At 42.5% G+C, this 20,530-nt stretch overlaps 1 protein-coding gene across 2 annotated transcripts in view; it reads right to left on the bottom strand.

Moving 5' to 3' along the window:
• Window positions 1–3,156: 3,156 nt before the first annotated feature.
• The window catches only part of DCAF13 (DDB1 and CUL4 associated factor 13), a 781,821-nt gene continuing 764,447 nt past the window's right edge, over window positions 3,157–20,530 (bottom strand). For both annotated transcript variants that reach the window (XM_044065680.1, XM_044065681.1), the window contains exon 11: window positions 3,157–3,383. In XM_044065680.1, coding sequence (XP_043921615.1) covers window positions 3,296–3,383 — 88 coding nt within the window. In that variant the 3' untranslated portion in view covers window positions 3,157–3,295. The remainder of the gene's footprint in view (window positions 3,384–20,530) is intronic.

Here is a 20,530-nt window from a genome sequence, read left to right as displayed (position 1 = left end):
TGGATGCCCATTGCAGAAATTACAGTAAGGGTCTTAAATTCTAATACGACACAAGACTCTAAATGGTCTAACCACCAGAAAGGACAGGAAACTTTGAAGGTGAGACAGTGAATTGAAGGAATCAAAGCCCCAGGGCGGCAAAGGAGAATGCATTTGTCCATCCTATCCACAGCATTGAACTTTTTAATGAGGTGATAAGGGAGAAACATATTGCAATTATCCCGGACCACTGCTGGACCAAAGCTCACACAAAGGACTTTGTCTAAGATGGTCATGGGGGTTTGACTTCACTCTCACGGGGGTGCATTGTGGGAAGCCAGAATATGGATGCTTCCCAAAGGAGGATTTGGGCTGCAATCAGAACTGTGAACCATTTTGTCTTCTACAATCTGCATAAGGCATAGGCATACTTTTGTATTAATCAATATATATCAATAAATAAAATAAAATAAATCAAACAGTCATGATTTTGCTTACTGTATCTTCATTACTGCAGCATTTTCACTTCCAGTATATGAAGTCTTTCTGTCCCACCTACAGCATGCATAACTACTCATGCACTATGTTTACACCTTGTATATGACAATTATACATATTGCTTTTATACACACACACATATATATATATATATATATATATATGTCATTCTTCTTTCGGCTTTTCCCGGGTAGGGGTCACCACAGCGAAACTCTGGTTCACTAATGATTGGCAGAAGATTTTTACAGTGCCGAGGTGCCAGCCCGACGCCCAACCTTCAATGAAGGCACGCCCATTCACGCATGTATTTCGAAAGCCACCATCATGGGGAGGACATGCAGACTCCACACAGAAGGCGCTCCAGCCGAGAATCAAATGGGAGAACCTCTTACTGTGAGGAGACAATGCTACCGCTGCACCACCGCGGCATCATATATATATATAAAGATAGATATGTGCAACTGCGGAGCTTTTCTCATTGGGCATCTGCTGAAAGGGGGTTATTTCCCAGTCATATCTTCCCTGTAAATAAATGTCAAATAAATAAAAAATAATATTATGGTTTTGAAATTTAGTTGCAGTATGTATATAAAAAGAATGTCATGTGGATTTTTTTTTTTTTTTTTTTTTTTTTTTACAAAGCATACTATTGAATTTATTACTGTATAACAAAAGTCAACATAAATGAAAAAAATATTTTCTGTATTTTTGAGTGATGACAGTACTGTTCATTTTGAAATGTTCAATAAAGAGAAAAAAAAATAGAAAAAAAGGAATGTGAATGCTTCTATGCTGTAAATCTAACAAAACATAAGGGGAGGCTCTCAGGGCTTCTATACCCTCCTGCTTCACTAGATGTTAAACAAGTTTCTAAGAGGAAACAGAGGGCCAACATACCAGTCCACAGAGGATGTTAGCAGCTTGACAATTTCTCCAAAGAAGTGGCCACAGGAGGTGGGGGAGGGAGGTATCACTGCATTTCTCGGTCTCAGAAATAAAGGGCTCAGAGCCCTCTTGCCAAGACAGAGAGGGACAGAAAAAAAAAACTCTCCTAACCCTAGCTCAAGGACGACCATGTCAGAGCTCTGGTAGTGTGCGAAACGTAAACACTGAAGAAGAGATGACAGGACTGTAGCACCAGGGATGCACTCATAAGAGGTAGAAACATGGTATTAAAGGCCCATGCAGGGCCTAGCACTAGTAGACATTTTTCCTAAGGATATATTCTCACAACTACAAGAAGTTGTCCCTTAAACACCACAGAGCTGACAGAGGTTCAAATGCTTGGGTCTGCCCAGCAAGTTCTGCTAGTGTGGAAGTCACAGAGGAGCCTCCTCTGCCTGTGCTGGGAAGCCCTGCTTGATCCAGGGGTGCACTTGCATAGGACAGCCCAAGGCTGCAAGTACTACCACCAAGGCTGTGCAGGGGTATTTGCATACTCTGAATATCTTTCAGTAGAACATACGGTACAGGTACCCTTACATGTATCCCTTAAGGTGGATGCAGGGGGTGCACCCTTCAAAGACCTCTTGCTGAGAGCCAACAAAAGGGAAGGAGCTACACCTTTGACTATTTGAAGAGAAACTGCCACCAATCAAAGCTACCTGAAGGGAGGAGTGACACGGCAGTGTGTGTGACCTCTCCTGATACTGTGGTAACAGCCTGAGATCACGTAACAGACCCCTCTTCTCAATCCCTGCACCAGGTACCATGAAACATCAGCATTTAAAAACGGGTATGTTTATAGTGTTCATTTTTCATCTCTGCGGTTCCAGGCTAAAATGCTGGCATTTAAGGGCTTTACAGTGTGTTCCTTAGCCAGGCAATACAAATTGCAATGGTGTGGATCCTGGCTCAAGATCTGTAGGGTGCAATCCTGGCTCAAGATCTGTAGGGTGCAGGTGTACCTAGGAAGCCTAAACTTCTTAGGCAATGAAAGCAGGCTAAAGAATGACATCCAGATTATGTGACGTACAGAAAATAACACAAGAAGCACATGGGATAGGCATACTCTGCTAGGCCAGCATGTAATACCATGGCACGTGTCAGCAGCAAGTAAGCATGCCGTGAGTACTGGGAAGTGAGAGAAAAACAGCCAAGTTGAGGATAACAGAATATGAAATTATTTGCTTACTTGTTAACTGGGTACAGCTATAAAATAAAAGTGCCTTCTTTCAGAGGTTATCAAGGAGCACTGTATGGATAAATGACTTGCTTAGAGTTAAACAGCAGGCAAATGGAGACCAAGTGATTCAAACTCATCACTACAGGATGGCACCCATTATCAGTTCATAGCTTTAAATTTTCTGCACTGACATGTCAAATATCCCAAGAGCAACCAATTGCAGAAGCTTTCATACACCCTTAAAATTAGACAGTCTTTTTTCACTACTTTAAGCAGTCAGACTAGCAGGCTATAGAAGGCATCTGGTCTTAAACCTCATGGGCTTATATATGAGTGCACACGTGCTTCCCTACTGCCATGCCACAATATAAAATTGCAGTGGCACCACACTTAATAAATTCAAGGGCAAACTGTTGTACTTAATAACAGATGCTGCATTTGTATTGTCCTGTATTAATGACATACTACAACATACAAAAAAGCAATACCTGCATTTTTTCCTCAAAATACGTCATATTCTCCACTTTACGGTGTAAAGCAAGACACAAAATTGATTACAGTTGAAAAGTAAAGAAAATGGATTTATTTGAAATTAGAATAATGTAAGACGTCTGAACAAATAACCAGTCTATAAAGTATTTAATAGAAAACAAATAATCAGATAAGTTAATCGGGTTCTGAGGACGCAAACTTTTACTCCACTACACCCACAATGTGTTTCTTTTTCTCTGGCACAACAGGTACACTCCCTGGTTTGCTGTGTTTGCGATGATTCAACTCCCTAGTAGAATAAAAAAATGAAATGAAATGAAATGAACTTCTCTGTTGTAGTATCTCACATTTACTGTTGTAGTATCACATTTCAACAATCAGTTAATTCTGATTACTAGTTCTAAAACATGAAAAAGGAGAAATGAAATCAAGTACACACGATACAAGGCATTTTTCTTAAATAAATTTATTCACAAGCTAAATTATAGTTAAGTAGGACATATACAATAACAAATCTGTAAGAGCTTCAATAATAGTCTTTATACTCTGAACACCCTCCTGTCACGACATCCTAATATGATGAAAATTCTTCTTCAGAAATATATTCTGGGATATTAGGGTGTCTCCATCCACTAAAATGCATTAGATCAGACTAGTTTTATGGCACAGCATAACAGAAGATGCATTCCACCACCTCCTCCATTCTTACCTGCTACAGACTCAGACAAAAATTCAGCCAATGAGGTTCTAAACAATTCATACAGTACTACATGATGGCAAGTTTAAGGACCATGCAGGAAGATGCTCCCTGAGGAAAAGTACAGTTAAGTAAAATCTTACCATAACAACAGATGTCCTTCTCTTCCCTGTTGCAGTATTCTTCACTAAAGGGATTCCCTGGCTTGGGTAGCCCAATGTCCGGCCAGTATACCAAAGCCTTAGGATTTTATAGACAATGTACATCACAAGCACGTTCCCTGCTCAAGGTGTAGGGCATAAAGGTGATGTATGATGTACATACCTCAGAACAGAATAGCCCCAGGAGGAACAACAGTCCTAGGAAGTAGGAGGAAAGTACAGTTTTGTACCTACCATAAATGTAGATGTCCGAACTGGATAGCATCTGCAGTCATAACAACTGGGTTGTCCTGTCGTCAGGCAGCCCTTCAGTCGGCCGGATTCCAAAGTCCCCGCTTCCGGCTGATGTCGCACTCCACCCGACGTCATCTCTGTTGGTCTATAAAAGCATCAGCCGACGCCATTTTCCTCAGTGTTTCTTGCCCCAGATGCCAGTAGCCCTCTTGCAGGCTAAAATTTGGATAGATGCCAATGTTTCCAAATAGATAGAGGTAAACACAACAATAAGCATGTATGTACATATATACAAACAAATACACCATAAAGACTCCCCAACAGCTAGCTATTAGGAGGGTAAATACCCTAGGAGTACCACAGAGGGAAGGAGGGAGCTGACTGCAGATGCTATCCAGTTCGGACATCTACATTTATGGTAGGTACAAAACTGTACTATGTCCTTCATGGATGCATCTGCAGTCATAACAACTGGGTAGAATACCATAGCCAACTAGGGAGGAGGATAAAAGTAGATTATGGTGTGTTTAGGATCCTGCAGTACAGCAGTGGCAAACCCTGCTCGGGATCTGGAATATAGAGGCAAATTATAATGCTTGGCAAATGTATGCACGGAGGTCCAAATAATGTCTTTGGTTGCCACCGTAAGAAGGCTGTGGTAGTGGCTGTTGCCCTTGTAGAATGAGGTCTTATGTTCTGTGGAATTGGTTTTCCATGGAAGGAGTAACAGAATCGTATGCAATTTCCTATCCATTTGGAGATTGTCTGTTTGGAAATAGCTTTTCCTTCCCTTCATGTTGCATAGGCTACAAAAGTTGGTCAGTCTTTCTGCTATTTTTTGTTCTGTCCAAGTAGTAGCGTAGCTGTCTATGTACATCCAAGGTATGCAGTATTCTTTCCCTCTGTTTTGTGGGTTGGGAAAGAAGGTAGGTAGGTGGATTGCCTGGTTTAAAGACACTCTGGATACCACCTTGGGCATAAATGTAGGATTAGTCCTCATGGACACTCTATCTTGGTGGAAGATTAGGAAGGGTTGCACTGCCATTAAGGCCTGTAGTTCTGAAACCCTCCTTGCTGAAGTAATTGCCAGTAGGAAAGCAGTTTTCCATGACAGGTGTTGTAGGTCTGCTGTTGCTGCTGGTTCAAAGGGTGATAGTGTCAACTTTTCTAGCACAAAGTTTAAATCCCAAGCTGGTAATGGTGGTTTCCTTGGAGGTTTTACATTCTTGATTCCTCTGAGGAACTGCCTGAGCAAAGGGTGCGAAAAACAGGTGGATCAAAGCTGTATTCTGCTGAAATAGCTGATGCATGTATCTTGATGGAGGAGTAGGACAGGCCTGAATGAAGAAGTTCGCCAGATACTCCAGAATGTTAGGCATATCTATGTTTGACACATCTTTTCCTCTTTCAAATGACAAACCATTTCCATTTTCCAGCATAGTTCCTTCTTGTTGAAGGTCTGCGTGCTTCAAGAATAATGTCTTTAACTCTTTGGGAAAGTTCTGGATTAGCTGCTGCTATGTGATGTTCCATGCAGTCAGTTAGGTTTGGATGTATGATGCTGTAGTTGTTCTGAGTTAACATCAAAGGCATCAGGGGTATTGGCCACATATTGTTCCGATACATGCTCCTCAGTAGTGGGTACCAGTGTTGTCTTGGCCAGTTTGGAGCTATCAGGATTATCCTTGGACGTTCTTCCTTGATTTTTAGTAGTACCTTGTGTATCAAAGGAAGAGGTGGGAATGCATATGCTGTTAGGCCTTTCCAGTTGAAGGAGAGCGAATCCACTTTCCATGCTAGTGGGTGGAATGTCCTTGTGCAGAATTTTTTGAGCTGGTGATTGAGAGGTGATGCGAATAGGTCTATCTGTAGCATTCCCCATTTCTTTGAGATGGTCTTGAAGATGTCCGGGTGCAGCTTCCATTCGTGGGCATCAGTGGTTCTGCTTAATATGTCTGCTAGAGTATTGTCTTTTCCCGGTACAAATATTGCCTGTAACTGGATGTTGTAGCTGAGTGCCAGGGTCCACAGCTCCAAGGTCATTCTGCATAGGGGGTATGAATGAGTGCCTCCCTGTTTGTTGATGTACCACAGGACTGTGGTGTTGTCTGTCCTTATCATCAACTGGCCCTCTTTGAGAAATGGTTTGAACTTTTGGATTGCCAGTTTTACTGCCAGCATTTCTTTTAGGTTGATGTGCAGGTGAAGTTGATCCTGTGTCCACAATCCTTGCACGCATTTGTCCAGCATGTGGGCCCCCATCCTAGGTCTGAAGCGTCTGTTGTGATGGTCTGGCTTGCTTGACATCTGCGAAAGGGTAGGCCTGGGTTTGACTGGCATGCCTGAGCCCACCATAGGAACTCCTGTTTTAAGCATGGAATTAGTGGGATTTCTGTTTCTAGACTGTGTCTGTGTTGGGACCATAAATTCTTTAGGTACCACTGTAGTTTTCTCATATGTAGTCTGGCAAATGGAACCAAGATTATGCATGATGCCATGAAGCCCAAGGCCTGCAGTACTTTTCTTGCTGTTAACTTGTTCAGTTTTGTTAGTGCCAAGAAGTAAAGAGGAAGTTCTTTTGTTTTTCTGTAGTCAGGAATGCCATTTGTTTTACTGTGTCCAATTCCGCCCAAGAATGTCCTTGTTTGGGATGGTATCAGCCTTGACTTTTGTAAATTGACTGTGTATCCCAGTGCTTGTAGCAAGTAAATGACCCTTTGTAAATCTGTTGTCAGCTTGCTTTTGTTGTCCCCTTGTAGCAGGCAGTCGTCCAGGTATGGGTAAATTTGAATTCCTGTAGTCTGCAATGGGATTACTGATGCCAGGCATTTTGTGAATACTCTGGGCAGTAGATAAGCCAAAGGGCAATGCTGAGAATTGATAGTGCTCTGATCCTGCAAGAAATCTGAGGTATCTTCTGCAGATTGGTCGAATGGGGACGTGCAGGTATGCCTCCTTGAGATCTAGAGTTACCAGCCAAGACTCCTTGCCCAGCATGGGAAGAAGTTGCTGTAGGGTCAGCATTTTGAATCTTGGGACAATGATGTATGTATTTAAGGTGGACAGGTCGAGAATTGGTCTCCAACTTTTTTCCTTTCTTGGAACTAGGAATAGTCTGGAATAGAACCGCTTTCGTTGCTCTGCTGTTGGCACTCTTTCCACAGCTCTCATGTTTGCTAACTCCATTATCTGGTAGAGCCTCTGTTTTTGATTTGGAGGTAGATTTGGCATTCCTCTTTTGACTGCTACAGTGTGGCAGTGAAACTCGCAACCTTGATCTATGGTTTGTAAAATCCACTTGTCTTTTGTTATGTAGTGCCAGTTCTTTGCAAATAAGGTTAACTTTCCGCCTAGAGGAGCTGCTATTTGTTCCCTGGTAGGCGGATTTAGGTTAAGTCACTGTGGTTGTGCTGATGTAGTGGCAGTGGCTGTGTCTGTGCCTCTGTTGTTACCTTGCCACTGTCGTCCTCTGTAGGCACCTCCTCTGGATTGGTTTCTGCCTCTGGAACGTCTATTCCTGCCCCTTTGAAATTTTGTGGAGTCAGGAAAGGACCAATTTTTGGCAGGCCAGTTCCTGCTAAACCTTGGGGTTGAACCTGCAAGAAATCTTTAACAGTTTGAACAGATTTTGCCTTTTCTTCCATTTTCTTCATAACCTGCTGGGCAGGTGTACCAAACAAACTTGTCTTGTCCATAGGAGCATCTAGCAACTTAGCTTTAACATGATCCGGTAAAGCTTGTTCCTTTAGCCATGCATGCCTTCTTATCACTGTGCCTGTCATGGCTGATCTAAATGAAGCCTCCAGTGCATCATAGCCACATTTTAAGGAATGGTTGCTAACCTGTTGTATGTTATTTACCATCTCTAATACATATTTCTTATCAAGAGATTCATCAGTGGTTAGTTTTTAGTTAACTGATCAAGCATAAACTCTTGGTATTGTATCATGTGAAACTGACAGTTTAAAGCTCTAGCTGAGAGAGTAGCTGAAGTGTAGACCTTTTACCCCATCTGTCTAATGACCTTGCTTCCCTTTCAGAAGGAATAGGGTTTTTAGCTATGGTCGGCTACTGCCTTGGGACCCTGGGATATAGTTTCTGGGTCTGCAAGTGGGGCCTTGTAAAGGTGGTGATGAGTATCTGGCACCCTGTAAAATCTGTCTGGTTTGGCAGGGGCTGGGGTAAAGAATCTGGAGCGGAGCAAACATCATTGAAAGCATCATCCACCACAGAGAGAACAGGAGGTATAGCTAAGGGCCTGTGCTGTGGGAGGTGCAGAAAGGTCCTAAGTCTTTTCTGGAGTCTGAAAAATCCTGTTGCTGCCATTGGAACTGTTCTCGCATGGCATGCAAGGTTTCCCCAAAGGAGAATTCTTCTGGTGGGGAAGCAGCTGGAATGGATTCTTCAGCATCAGAATCTTCAAAATTGGAGAAGGGAGCCTCTGGCTGGTCAGTTATGTCTGATTCATCAGCAGAATCATCAGAAGACACTGGCTCAGCGGGCTGTGCCCTAGGTCTCTTCTCTGGGGCTGAGAGGCCCTGTCTGGGTGAGATTGAGATCCTCTAATTAAAGAAATTAAATCTTCTGCCAAAGTAAGCATTTGAGAACTAGAAGAGGGCCTGGATGTGGGGGGTTTAACAGGCACTGTTTTAGTAGTCTTGGCTGCTTTAGCCCTGGCGAAGGCCTTAATGGACATGGCTGCTGGAGGCCTAGCAGCACCACGTGCTGGGGTAGAGACATCCAAGGGGATGGTGTCTGATAAGTCAACCACCGTAGTGGGTAAAATTTCTGAGGTTGATTCAAGAGTTGTAGCAGGGGCCTCAGTTGTAGGAGTAGGTTCAGCCGTACTTTGATCAGTTTTCTCGGTTTCGGCCGAAACCGAGACACTTTGCTTAACCATGGTTTGTCGGTCTTTATCTTTTTTTGGTAGATTGGGTAGTCGGAGGATCCGACGGCATAATGTACGCAAAATCAGAACCGAAAAACTGTTCTGCAAACTCCGACCGACGCCTAAGCGTCGGTTGAAAGAAGCACAGGCGAACAGGCTGCTACGCCGTGGGCTGGGCCTAAACAAGGCAGACAGTAAGAGTGGAAATCTTTATGAGGTATTTGTTTCCCACAGGTTAAACAATTGTTAACTTTTTCTGACATCGGCTGAGGCAAGAAAGAGTCCCCAACGGGGTACTTAGCTTTAGAAGTCTTCGAAGTAATCTCTGGATCCGACCGTCCGGCACTTGCGAACAGCTTCTGCGCAAGAAAGACTGAGGAAAATGGCGCCGGCTGATGCTTTTATACCCGAAGACCAACAGAGATGACGTCGGGTGGAGTGCGACATCAGCCGAAGCCGGACCCGGACTTTGGAATCCGGCTGACTGAAGGGCTGCCTGACGACAGGACAACCCAGTTGTTATGACTGCAGATGCATCCATGAAGGACATCATGTGCATCCAGAAGGGGAAAAGAGCAGAGAAGAAGGGGGACGACGGAGGGAGCATATAATGCAACAGTGAAAAGAAGGACATCTACTGTTACGGTAAGATTTTATACAACGGTACTATGCCCCTTCCATATCATTGCTGCAGTTTTCTTCACTAAAGGGAGAGTACAAAAGCTCAAGAAGAAACAGGAGTAGGAAGGCCCACCCAGAAGAGCCCTCAAGAAATCCATGCAGGATAGCCTGACACTGGAAACAACATCCAGTTTGTAATGCTTAGTCAAGGTATAGAGAGAGGTCCAAAACAGCAGCCTCAGGGATGGAATTACCAGCATGGAGCAATTCATACAAATAAGAGAGAAAGTACAGTTGTGTAAAATCTTACCATAACAGTAGATGTCCTTCCCTTCACTGTTGCAGTATTCATTACACTAGGGATCTCCTGCCAAGTGCAGCCTGACGTCTGGCCAGTATATCAAGGTCTTGGGTTGTAAAAGGGACATGGTATGTCACATACATGCTCCCTGCTCATGGCACAAAGGTGACGTATGGATTTACCTTCTTCAGAACTGAAAAGCCCTAGGAGGAACAACACTTAGTACAAAAAGGAACACATGCATCCAGAAAGGAAAAAAAAAAGGGGGGGGGTGAATACTGCAACAGTGAAGGAAAGAACATCAACTGTTTAAGATTTTACACAACTGTACTACGTCCTTCCATATCACTGTTGCAGCTTTCATTACACTAGAGTACAAAAGCTCAAGAAGAAACATGGGAGGAGGAAGGTCCAGCAGAGCCCTCAAGAAAGCCATCCAGGACAGCCCTGGCAAATCTGGCTCCAGTCCTGAAAATCATATCCAACTTATTATATTTGGTAAAAGCAGCACAGAAGTCCAAGTAGCTGCCTCAAGAATGGAGTGGGTATACAATCCTTTGAAAAAAGCACCAGAAGAAGCTACAGCCCTGGTAGAAAGATCCTTTACAGAAGAGAGGCTTTTCTCACGGAAATAACAAAAGGAAATAGCCTTAGAGATCCATGAAGAAATAATTTGTTTAGAAACAGTCAAATCTAAAGACCAAACATAAAAAGAAACAAAAGTTGCTCAGATTTACAAATGGCTTTAGTTTCATCTTAATAAAATCAAGAGTTGTCTAAGCAAATCCAAGATGTGAAGAACCTTCTCATTACCAGACTGCTGAGAAGGGAAAAAAGTAGGCAAATAGACTGATTAAGAGACAACTCATTAACCACCTTCGGCAGAAAATTAGGACTAGTACAGACACCCTTGTCACTCGTCTGTTCGGGATAAAACAGACTAACATTCATGGGTTCTGTTCAAGCAGCTTTATTACACACAAACACCAGAAATGAGGCTTTGTAACTTAAATTAAATAAACTTATAAACAAGACAGACTACTGCACTCATACATGTTAACACTGGCTGTTCTCTCAAAATGGCACTGCTGCCTGCATGTGCTCAGTATTTATATGCATGTGCAACATCTGGAAATGCTTCTTAAAGGTACATACACATCCTCTGATCTACATCCTCCCTCTTTGAAAAATGAATCATATACAAAATGACAGCATTCAATGATATGCAATTTACAGAAATGGTCTTTTGACAGGCACTTATACAGAACTAATTTTGTGACATGCAATTATACAAAATTAGACACACAGAAAACAATTATGTCCAAGTTGCTGTGGATTTTACACTAGGTCTTGAAATACAACCTGACTGTGTAACAAAAGTCAAAACTGGATTTAGCAACGAGGACAGTCTTCAAGGAATGTTCAACTTTGGGGATACCTGGGACAGTATCAGGAACAGAAATGGATACTGCGACACGTTCTTTGGTACGAACATTGTCAGGGTTGTTCCGAGATCCAGAGTCTGTATCACAGGTACAATACTGTGATATCATTTCTGATACAGGAAGAATATGTCTGCAGTTTCACCTGTAGTCTATACCCTCAGATTCCACTAAGTAGGATCTCAGCTCAGTACATATACCTCACACTTGACCAATTTGATCAAAGCCTTTCACCATTAGCATCCTCACTCTCTCTCCTCCTTTAACAGACAAAGAAATCTGCTCGTTTTATCATAGCTGGACATCTAAGAAGAACACTTCTTAAAAAGTTGGGCTTTGATTGCTCTGTTTTTAGCATTAGGCACCAACAAACTAGAACTGATAAGCAAGGTTGTTCTAGTTTGCCTGGACAGAAGTCTCTGAGCAGGCGAGTCTAGTTGGTTGTCATGGGGTATATTTCTGAGATTAAGTAAATTCAAGAAGATATTGATATTGTCAGGCTTTGATCTCTCCAGTAACTGCTTTGACTCTGTAATGCACGTTCAGCAAGGCCGTTTGACTGAGGATATTCAGGACTGCTAGTAACATGGATAAAGTCCCACTCTTTAGCAAATCTCTGAAACAATTGACTGGCAAACTGAGAATCGTTGTCAGAAATAACTGTGTGTGGACTACCATGGACTGAGAAATGATGTTTCATCTTAGTAATAACAGCTCTGGACTTTAGGTTAGGTAGCAAATCGATCTCAAACAAGTTCGAATAAAATTCTACCAACATTAAGTGATGTTGACTGTTCCACTCAAATGTCAGTTGCTACTGCTGACCAAGGTAGTTCAGGAATCTGGCTTAGCTAAGTGGCTATTTTTGCAAATGTGGCTTAGTACTCCTGCACAGTGAACAAGAAGAAAGCACGTTATCAATGTATTTTGCTAGAGAAGGCCAAAATACCAATCCTCTCACCTTTCTTTTAGTAGAATCGGAAAGTACAGTTGTGTACACTTACCGTAAATGTAGATGTTTGAGTGTATTCACTGTTGCAGTCATTACATTTGGGTAATCTGCTGGCAGGTTGCCCTCAGTCAGCCTGATTAACAAAGTCTTGGGTCCTGCGTCAGTTGCTGTCCCTTCTTCCATGACGTCAGGTCGTCAGGGGTATAAAACATGCAGCCAATGCCATTACATCAGTTTTTCTTGCACCAGATGTCAGGTGCTCCCCAAATGGGGAGCAAATAAAATTAAAAAACACAAAAATATACCTCCAACCAAAAGCAAATACACCAAAAAGGCTTTTAACTCATTACAGCCGAGTGACGTCTCCAGGCATTTCTGCAGTTACACCCTACTGCTCCTCTAGGCGTCAAATATTGCCTGTTCATATTTGCATTAATAATATCAAAACCATGTTACATAAAAGGTATTGGAAAATTTTATCTTGAAGCATACATGATAGCAAACACAATTGTATTGATATATGACCTCTGTCAATGGGTATTTGTTAAAAATGTAAGGTGATAACATCAATTTTTAAATGTTGAAGCCACGCCCACTAGGAGTTAAAGGTACACACTCAAAAGAGCTCTACTGGAGGGAATGAGTGCATAGTAAAAGAAGGCAGAGGTATAGTCAGAGAAAAAACAGGGGGCTGGAGGGAGGGTAACCAGGACTGCAACAGTGAATACACTCAAACATCTACATTTATGGTAAGTGTACACAAATGTACAATGTTCTTTGTGTTTCACTGTTGCAGTCATTACATTTGGGTAGATTCCCAAAGCTATGGTTGGGAGGAGGAATTTATACAGCATTAGGACCAGCTATAAGGCCCTGCAAGACAGCAGTGGCAAAGCCAGCTCTGGCTTTAGAGATTGGGAAATGATAATGCTTGGTGAAAGTATGTACAAAACTCCAGGTAGCAGCTTCTATGATATCCCTGGTAGGAACACCTCTGAGAAAGGCTGCAGAAGTATATGCAGCCCTGGTGGAGTGAGATCTGAGTTTTCCATGGTGCTTATAGCAGAAATGAATGCAACGGCTTATCCATTTAGAAATTGTTTGTTTGGAAATAGCCTTCCCCTCTGCCCCAGCAGCAAATGCTACTAGCAATTGTTCAGATTTTCTTTGAAATTTAGTTCTGTCCAAGTAGAATCTAAGTTGTCTGTGCACATCCAAGGAATACAGAATCCGTTCCCCTTTGTTCTGTGGATTGGGAAAGAAGGTTGGCAAATGAATGGACTGATTAAGAGCCACAGTGGAAACCACCTTGGGCATGAAGGATGGATTGGTCCTCAGATATACCCTGTCTGCATGAAAGATGATGAAAGGCTCCACTGCCATAAGGGCCTGTAATTCAGATATCCTTCTAGCTGAAGTGATTGCTAAAAGGAAGGCTGTTTTCCAAGAAAGAAATTTTAAGTCTGCAGTAGCAGCTGGCTCGAAAGGAGGTAGAGTGAGTTTCTCCAAAACAAAGTTAAGGTCCCAGGCAGGGGTAGGAGCTCTCCTGGTGGGTCTCAAGTTCTTTGCCCCTCAGAGATACTGCTTGAGCAGGGGATGAGAAAAGAGGGGTGGTTCTGTGTTACAGTGAGCTGAAATAGCTGAAGCGTGGATTTTAATAGAGGAAGAAGACAGGCCCTTGTGGAGCATCTCAGTTAAATATTGCAAAATCTGAGGTAAATTGGGCGCTGCTGTGCTCATCCCTAAAGATTGGTTCCAGGCACAGAATCTTTTCCATTTGTCAGCATAAGATTTTCTAGTACTAGATCTTCTCGCCTCCAAGATGACATCCATCACAGGTTTGCTGAGGGATGAAAAGGATGAATTTAAGTGATTAGCCAAGCTGCAAGTTTCAATGTTGGAAGCTGATGGTGCAGAATTTGGTTCTCCTGCTGAGAGAGCAAAGAAGGTGTCTAATGCAGGTGCCATGGAGATATTTGTGACACACTGCACAGGAGCAGGTACCAGTGTTAGCGTGGCCAGTCTGGAGCAATCAAAATCATTCTTGGTTTGTCCTGTTTGACTTTTAACAGAACTTTGCAGAGTAGAGTCAGAGGGGGAAGGTGTAGACTGATAGGTTTTTCCAGCTGAAGGACAGAGCATCCCACTTTCCAAGCTTTTTTGTGGGGAGTCCTTGTGCAAAATTTGTACAACTGGCAGTTCTGGGGGGAGGCAAATAGATCTATTTCTGGGCTCCCCCATTTGCTTGTCAACATGTTGAAAATCCGTGGCTCCAATTTCCACTCGTGTGGGTTCATGAGATTTCTGCTTAGTCCGTCTGTCAGTGTATTAAATTTTCCTGGCAGGAATTGAGCTTGTAGGTGCACTTGGTAGCTCAAGGCCGTGTTCCACAATGCCATGGCTAGTCTGCAGAGGGGGTAGGAATGTGTACCCCCTGCTTGTTTATGTACCAAATAACTGTAGTGTTGTCCGTCTTTACCATTTGTTGTCCTGGAAAAATGTAGTCCATGAAGGCTGTCAGAGCATTCTGTACAGCTAACATTTCTTTTTGATTGATATGTAGGTGCATTTGATTTGGGTTCCATTTGCCCTGAATGCACTTCCCTGCCAGATGAGCCCCCCCCCCCCACCCATGCATAGTCTGATGCATCTGTAGTTAGGGTTTGGGTGGCAGGGGGTAGTGTGAATGGCAGTCCCTTGTTTTGGTAGCAGGCCTCTGCCCACCATAGGAACTCCAGGCATAGGCAAGGTATGATAGGAATCATTGTTTCCAGGCTGTGACAATGTTGACTCCATAGACTTTTTAAGTACCACTGTTGTTTTCTGCAGTCTTGCATATGGAATTAGAAGAATGCAGGAGGCCATGAACCCCAAGGCTTGCAGTATTTGTCTTGCAGATAGCAGGGTTTTTGTGGCCACTTGTTTGAAGTTAAGTTACCAAATGAATTTGCTTCTCTGGCATGAGGAAAGCTATCTGAGCAGTTGTATTCAAGCTTGCACCCAGGAATGTAATCTTGTTGAGAGGGTACAACAGTTGTGATTTCTTTTTGTTTATGGTGTACCCCAGACAACTTAGAACCCTTTTTTACAAATGCCAGACGATTTAGTAGAATGCCCTGGTTTTCTGCCTGAATTAGGCAATCGTCCAGGTATGGATATATTTGAATATTTCTTTGCCTGCAAAATGCAATTACTCGAGCCAGGCACTTTGTGAATACCCTGGGTGTAGCAGACAAGCCAAAGGGCAGTGCAGAGAACTGATAATGCAAGTAGCCTGCTTTGAAGTGTAGGTATCTTCTGCAAGATTCCCTGATTGGGATGTGCAGGTATGCTTCTTTTAAATCTAGAGTTGCCAACCAGGCATCTTTGCCTAGCATAGGACGTAACTGGTGAAGAGTCAGTATATTGAATTTTGGAATGTCCAGAAAGGCGTTTAGAGTAGACAGGTCCAGAACTGGACGCCATGATTCGTCTTTTCTGGGTACCAGGAAAAGCCTGGAATAGAAACCTTGTCCCTTTTCCTGTTCTGGTACCGGTTAGATAGCCCCCATGTTTAAGAGGGAAAGGACTTGTTTTTGAGCCTCTGCCCACTGATTTGGGGGCAGGTCTGGCCACCCGTTTGGTGTTGGCAACGTGTGGAAATGAAATCTGTATCCCTGGGATACTATATTTAAAACCCATTTGTCTTGGGGTTATGAGTTCCCAGTTTTTTGCATGAAGGGCAATATTTCCCCCCAAAGGGGCGGCTAAAAGGTAAATGCTTGGTAATTTTAAAGGAAAGTCATTGAGACTGTTTACCATAGGGGGCTGTCTTGTTATTTCCAGATTTGGAAGTGGAGGCCCCCCCCATTGTTTAGTTCTGAGAGTCCCCTGGGACTGAAACCTGGTACTTTTGGTGTGTCTGGGTTAGGCCTGAGAGGAGCTGGAAAGGACCAATTTTTAGTAGGCCAGTGCCTACTAAATTTTGGAGGTTGCACTTGTAAGAAATCTTTTATAGTTTGCATAGATTTAGCTTTATCTTCCATCTTTTTTTAAAACTTCTTCAGCCTTATTGCCAAACAGTCAGTCCTGATTTAAAGGAGCATCCAACAATTTCACTTTAACATGATCCGGCAGAGATTGCTCCTTAAGCCAAGCACGCCTTCTAAGCACAGACCCAGTAACAGCAGCCCTGCAAGAGGCCTCTAAAGAATCAAAACCACATTGCAAAGTATGTTTTCCAACTTGTTCAGCAGAATGCAATAAATCCTGTAAATCTTTATTTTCCACACAGAAATCAACATTTTCTGTTTAAGCAGTCCAGTAATATGCTGTTGATATTTTAACATATGAAATTGGCAGTTTAAAGCCCTGATTGCCAAGGTTGCAGAAGTGTAAACCTTTTTACCCCATCTATCCAGCACCCTGGAGTCTCTATCAGAGGGGGTAGGATTTTTAGCAGTAGAAGTCTTAATGCCCTTAGGCCCCTGAGAAATGGTTTCAGGATGGAACCCTGTAGTATCTGTCAGGTTTACTAGGAGCTGGAGGCATGGAATCGGGGGCCATACTGGATTCCAAAAACACATAATCAACAATGTATAGTACAGGAGGTATAGCCAAAGGCCTATACTGAGGTACAAGAAGAAAATCCCTAAGCCTCTTTTTTGAATCAGAAAATTCCTGACTTTCCAAGTGGAAATACTCCCTTAAGGTATGTAAAGTTTCCCCAAAAGAAAAGTCCTCGGGGGGGGGGGGGCAGAGGGAATGGAATCCTCTGCATCAGAATCCTCATAAGCATGTATGGACACATCCAGGTCATTAGAAGAATCAGAAGAAACAGAGTCCTGATCAGAAGATTCATGGTCAAGCTCAGCCCTAAACCTCTTGGGGGGGGGGTTGACTACCCCTGATTAGAGTAGATCATTTGTTTTTTAGGCATAGGGACCTGAACATGTGGCCTGGGCGTCAGTTTTTTAGACATAGATCAAGATTTAGGCCTTAGTATTGAAGGTGGAGTCTGTTTAATATGCAAGTCTGTAGGCCTGAATACACCCTCAGAAGCCGGTGCTTGCAGAGCGGCTCCGGACCCATCCACGGTAGAGACATCCGTGGGTTCCATAGGTGAAGTATCTTGCGGCATACCGGACTCCGAATGGGTCTCAGTAGAGGCCTGCGAGTCAGAAGTAGCTGGTATCAGGGGCTGCGAAAGCGCCTCACTGAGTACCGGCGAACTGTTGACTGGCTTCGGAGAAGCATCATCGGCAGTTTTGGACCTCGACGGCCTGTCTCTGTCTTTATCTTTGCGTTTTTTCAAAATCCCAGTAGTGGGATGGTTAACAGACATCATTTCTGGATAATTAAACCGAGAACCGAAATATCTGTAGGCAAAAATGTACAGACGATGGATAGTGTGCTGATTAAATTAAGCACAAAACCGACAGCAAGGTACATCATGGTCAGGGCCTAGGCAAGGAATACAGTACAAATGAAAATCTTTATGAGGTATTTGCTTTCCACAAGTAATGCAATTATTAACTTTTACTGAAATCGGTAAGGAGCAAAAAAAGTTTCCCCAATGGGGTGCTTAGCTTTAAGTTGAAGACTTCGGTTCTGAAACTCAAACGAAAATTTCAGAAGTTGGCCAACTGGCACTTGCGAACTAATTCTGCTTTGGGCACCGCACGGCAAGAAAGACTGATGTAATGGCATCAGCTGCATGTTTTACACCCCTGACGACCTGACGTCATGGAAGAAGGGACAGCAACCAACGCAGGACCCAAGACTTTGTTAACCAGGCCGACTGAGGGCAATCTGCCAGCAGATTACCCAAATGTAATGACTGCAACAGTGAAACACGAAGAACATCCTGGGTGATCACAATGTAAAATCTGAATGTATTCACATTGTAAGAATGTAGGAACAATAACTTCTGGCCCTTTGAAAATGATACCATCTTCCATAAGCACCTTATCTCTTTATGGAAAGTAAGGTTGCACTTCTGGCAGTACACAGGATTGGTGTGATGGCCATCCTACATTGATGAAGTGGTCGACCTTTTTCAAAATTGGATCAGTCTTTGTATGATCTCTCAGCTCAAGTAGTCTCGTGGTAGAAAAACTACGCACTTCCATGACATCAAAGTCAAAATTCTCTGCATCAAGCTGTTCAGTAGTATTTCTGGGTGATCTGGATAAAGTATCAGCCAGATAAAGAAGTTTACCCTCTATACAGACCATTTTGAAATTATACTTTTGCAATGTGAGCATCATTCTTTGTAGTCTTGCTGGAGCTGAATGCATAGGCTGCTTTAAAATAGTAACTAGAAGTTGATGGTCAGTTTCTATCGGGATTGCTCGGCCATAATTATAATCATGGAACTTTGAACATGCAAACACAATTGCCAAAAGTTCCTTCTCAATTTGAGCATACTGCATCTCAGTTGGTGTAAGAGTTCAAGATGCATAGGCAACAGGTCTGCCCTCTTGAAGAATAACTGCACCAAGACTGAACTTTTAAGCATCACAGGAAAGAACTACTGGTTTGTGGGCATCATAGTATTTTAATGTAGACAGGTTAGCAATTTGCTGTTTGAGGTTACCAAATGTTCTGGTGTTGTTCTAACCATGGCCATGCAACATTTTTGCATGTCAGCTCTAAGTTGCTGAAAACTCACTAAAATCAGGGAAAAACTTGCCCAAACAGTTAACCATACTAAGAAAATGCTGTAAGGCTTGGACATTGTCTGGAGCTTGCATCTCAAGAATGGTTGCTTGCTTAGAATGGTTGCTTGCTTAGAAGGATTTGGTCGTAAGCCTGTACTGGTAAATAAATGACCTACATATGTAACTTCTGGTAGTCTGAATTTGCATTTCAGAGGATTGAGCTTTAAATTCACTTCACGTGTTCTGCCCAGAACTGTCTTGAGGTTTCTGTCATGCTCTGCTTCACCAGTACCTCCAACCAGTAAATCATCAACTATTATTGTACACGGGAAGCCTAAAAAAATTTGCTCCAAATTGCACGGTGAAAGACTTCACTGGTAGAATTTATTCCAAAAGGCATCCTGAGGAATCTGCATCTTCCAAAAGGGGTACTGAATGTAGTCAGTAGTGAAGATTTGCGATCAAGCATCACTTGCCAAAATGAACTCTTAGCATCTAAGACAAACAAAATTTGGCATTCTGCATGAGGGTTGCAATTTCCTTGACTGTACGCATAGGATGATGAGGTCTTTTTAGCTCCTTGTCCAAATCTCTTAGGTCAATGCATATTCCAATTTCATCTAAATCTTTCTCATGAGCAGCTACCATGGAAGATACCCATTCAGTTGGTTCTGTGACTGCACGTACGAAGGAGGCCAAACTGGATGAACTAGAGAACAGCTTTATTAAGCAACAAAGTAAAATAAATCAAGCGCTTTCGCCAGGTAAATACCTGGCTTTCTCAAGATAAAACGTAATGCAACTAAAATGTTTAAATACTTGTATAATTGATCACATGATTTCTAATTGATGTTAAACATTCCGTTGAATTAAATTAAATTAAAATGCCCTCACTTGATGCATAAATCTCCTATCTGAGCATAAATAGTGCTTGTAATAAATCTTAGAATCATTAAAAAACTTTTTAAAATTACTAAAAACCACTGGGATAATAAATTTACAAAAAATATATATAAATAAAAATACAAACATATAAATATAATGCAAAACAATTATAAATTCTGATTATAAAATTCATAACCTAGCTTTTCTTAGTTTAAGCACGCTGGATATACTAATATTTTCATTAAGACCCGGAGGTCTTGCAGCATTAAGTCTGAGTTGCCATAAAAGCTCTCTGTATTCAAGGCGTGTTTCCCAGTCGCCTCCCCTAGCATCATGTGTTACCTGCTCAAGAACCATGAACTTAAGTTGCATATTGGGGCAAAAAGCTAAGTTTTTGAAAAAAGCATTTGTGTCTTTCTTTTCTTTATTTTACTTGGCTTGCTTTGGTTCTTTTGGATTTACTTCTTGGTTCTGTGACTGGACAAATCACATCCTTACTACACCATTTTGTCTAACTGGACCTTGACTTTGTCCTGCATAGCTACCGGAAGTCTTCTTGCTGGTCTGACCACTGGACTGATCTCTGGGTCTACTTTCATGGAGTACACAACTGG

This window comes from Protopterus annectens, chromosome 3.part0 (genome assembly GCF_019279795.1).
Source record: "Protopterus annectens isolate FY-2018-M chromosome 3.part0, PAN1.0, whole genome shotgun sequence".
NCBI classification, from domain to species: domain Eukaryota; kingdom Metazoa; phylum Chordata; order Ceratodontiformes; family Protopteridae; genus Protopterus; species Protopterus annectens.
This window is presented reverse-complemented; position numbering and strand designations above follow the sequence as displayed.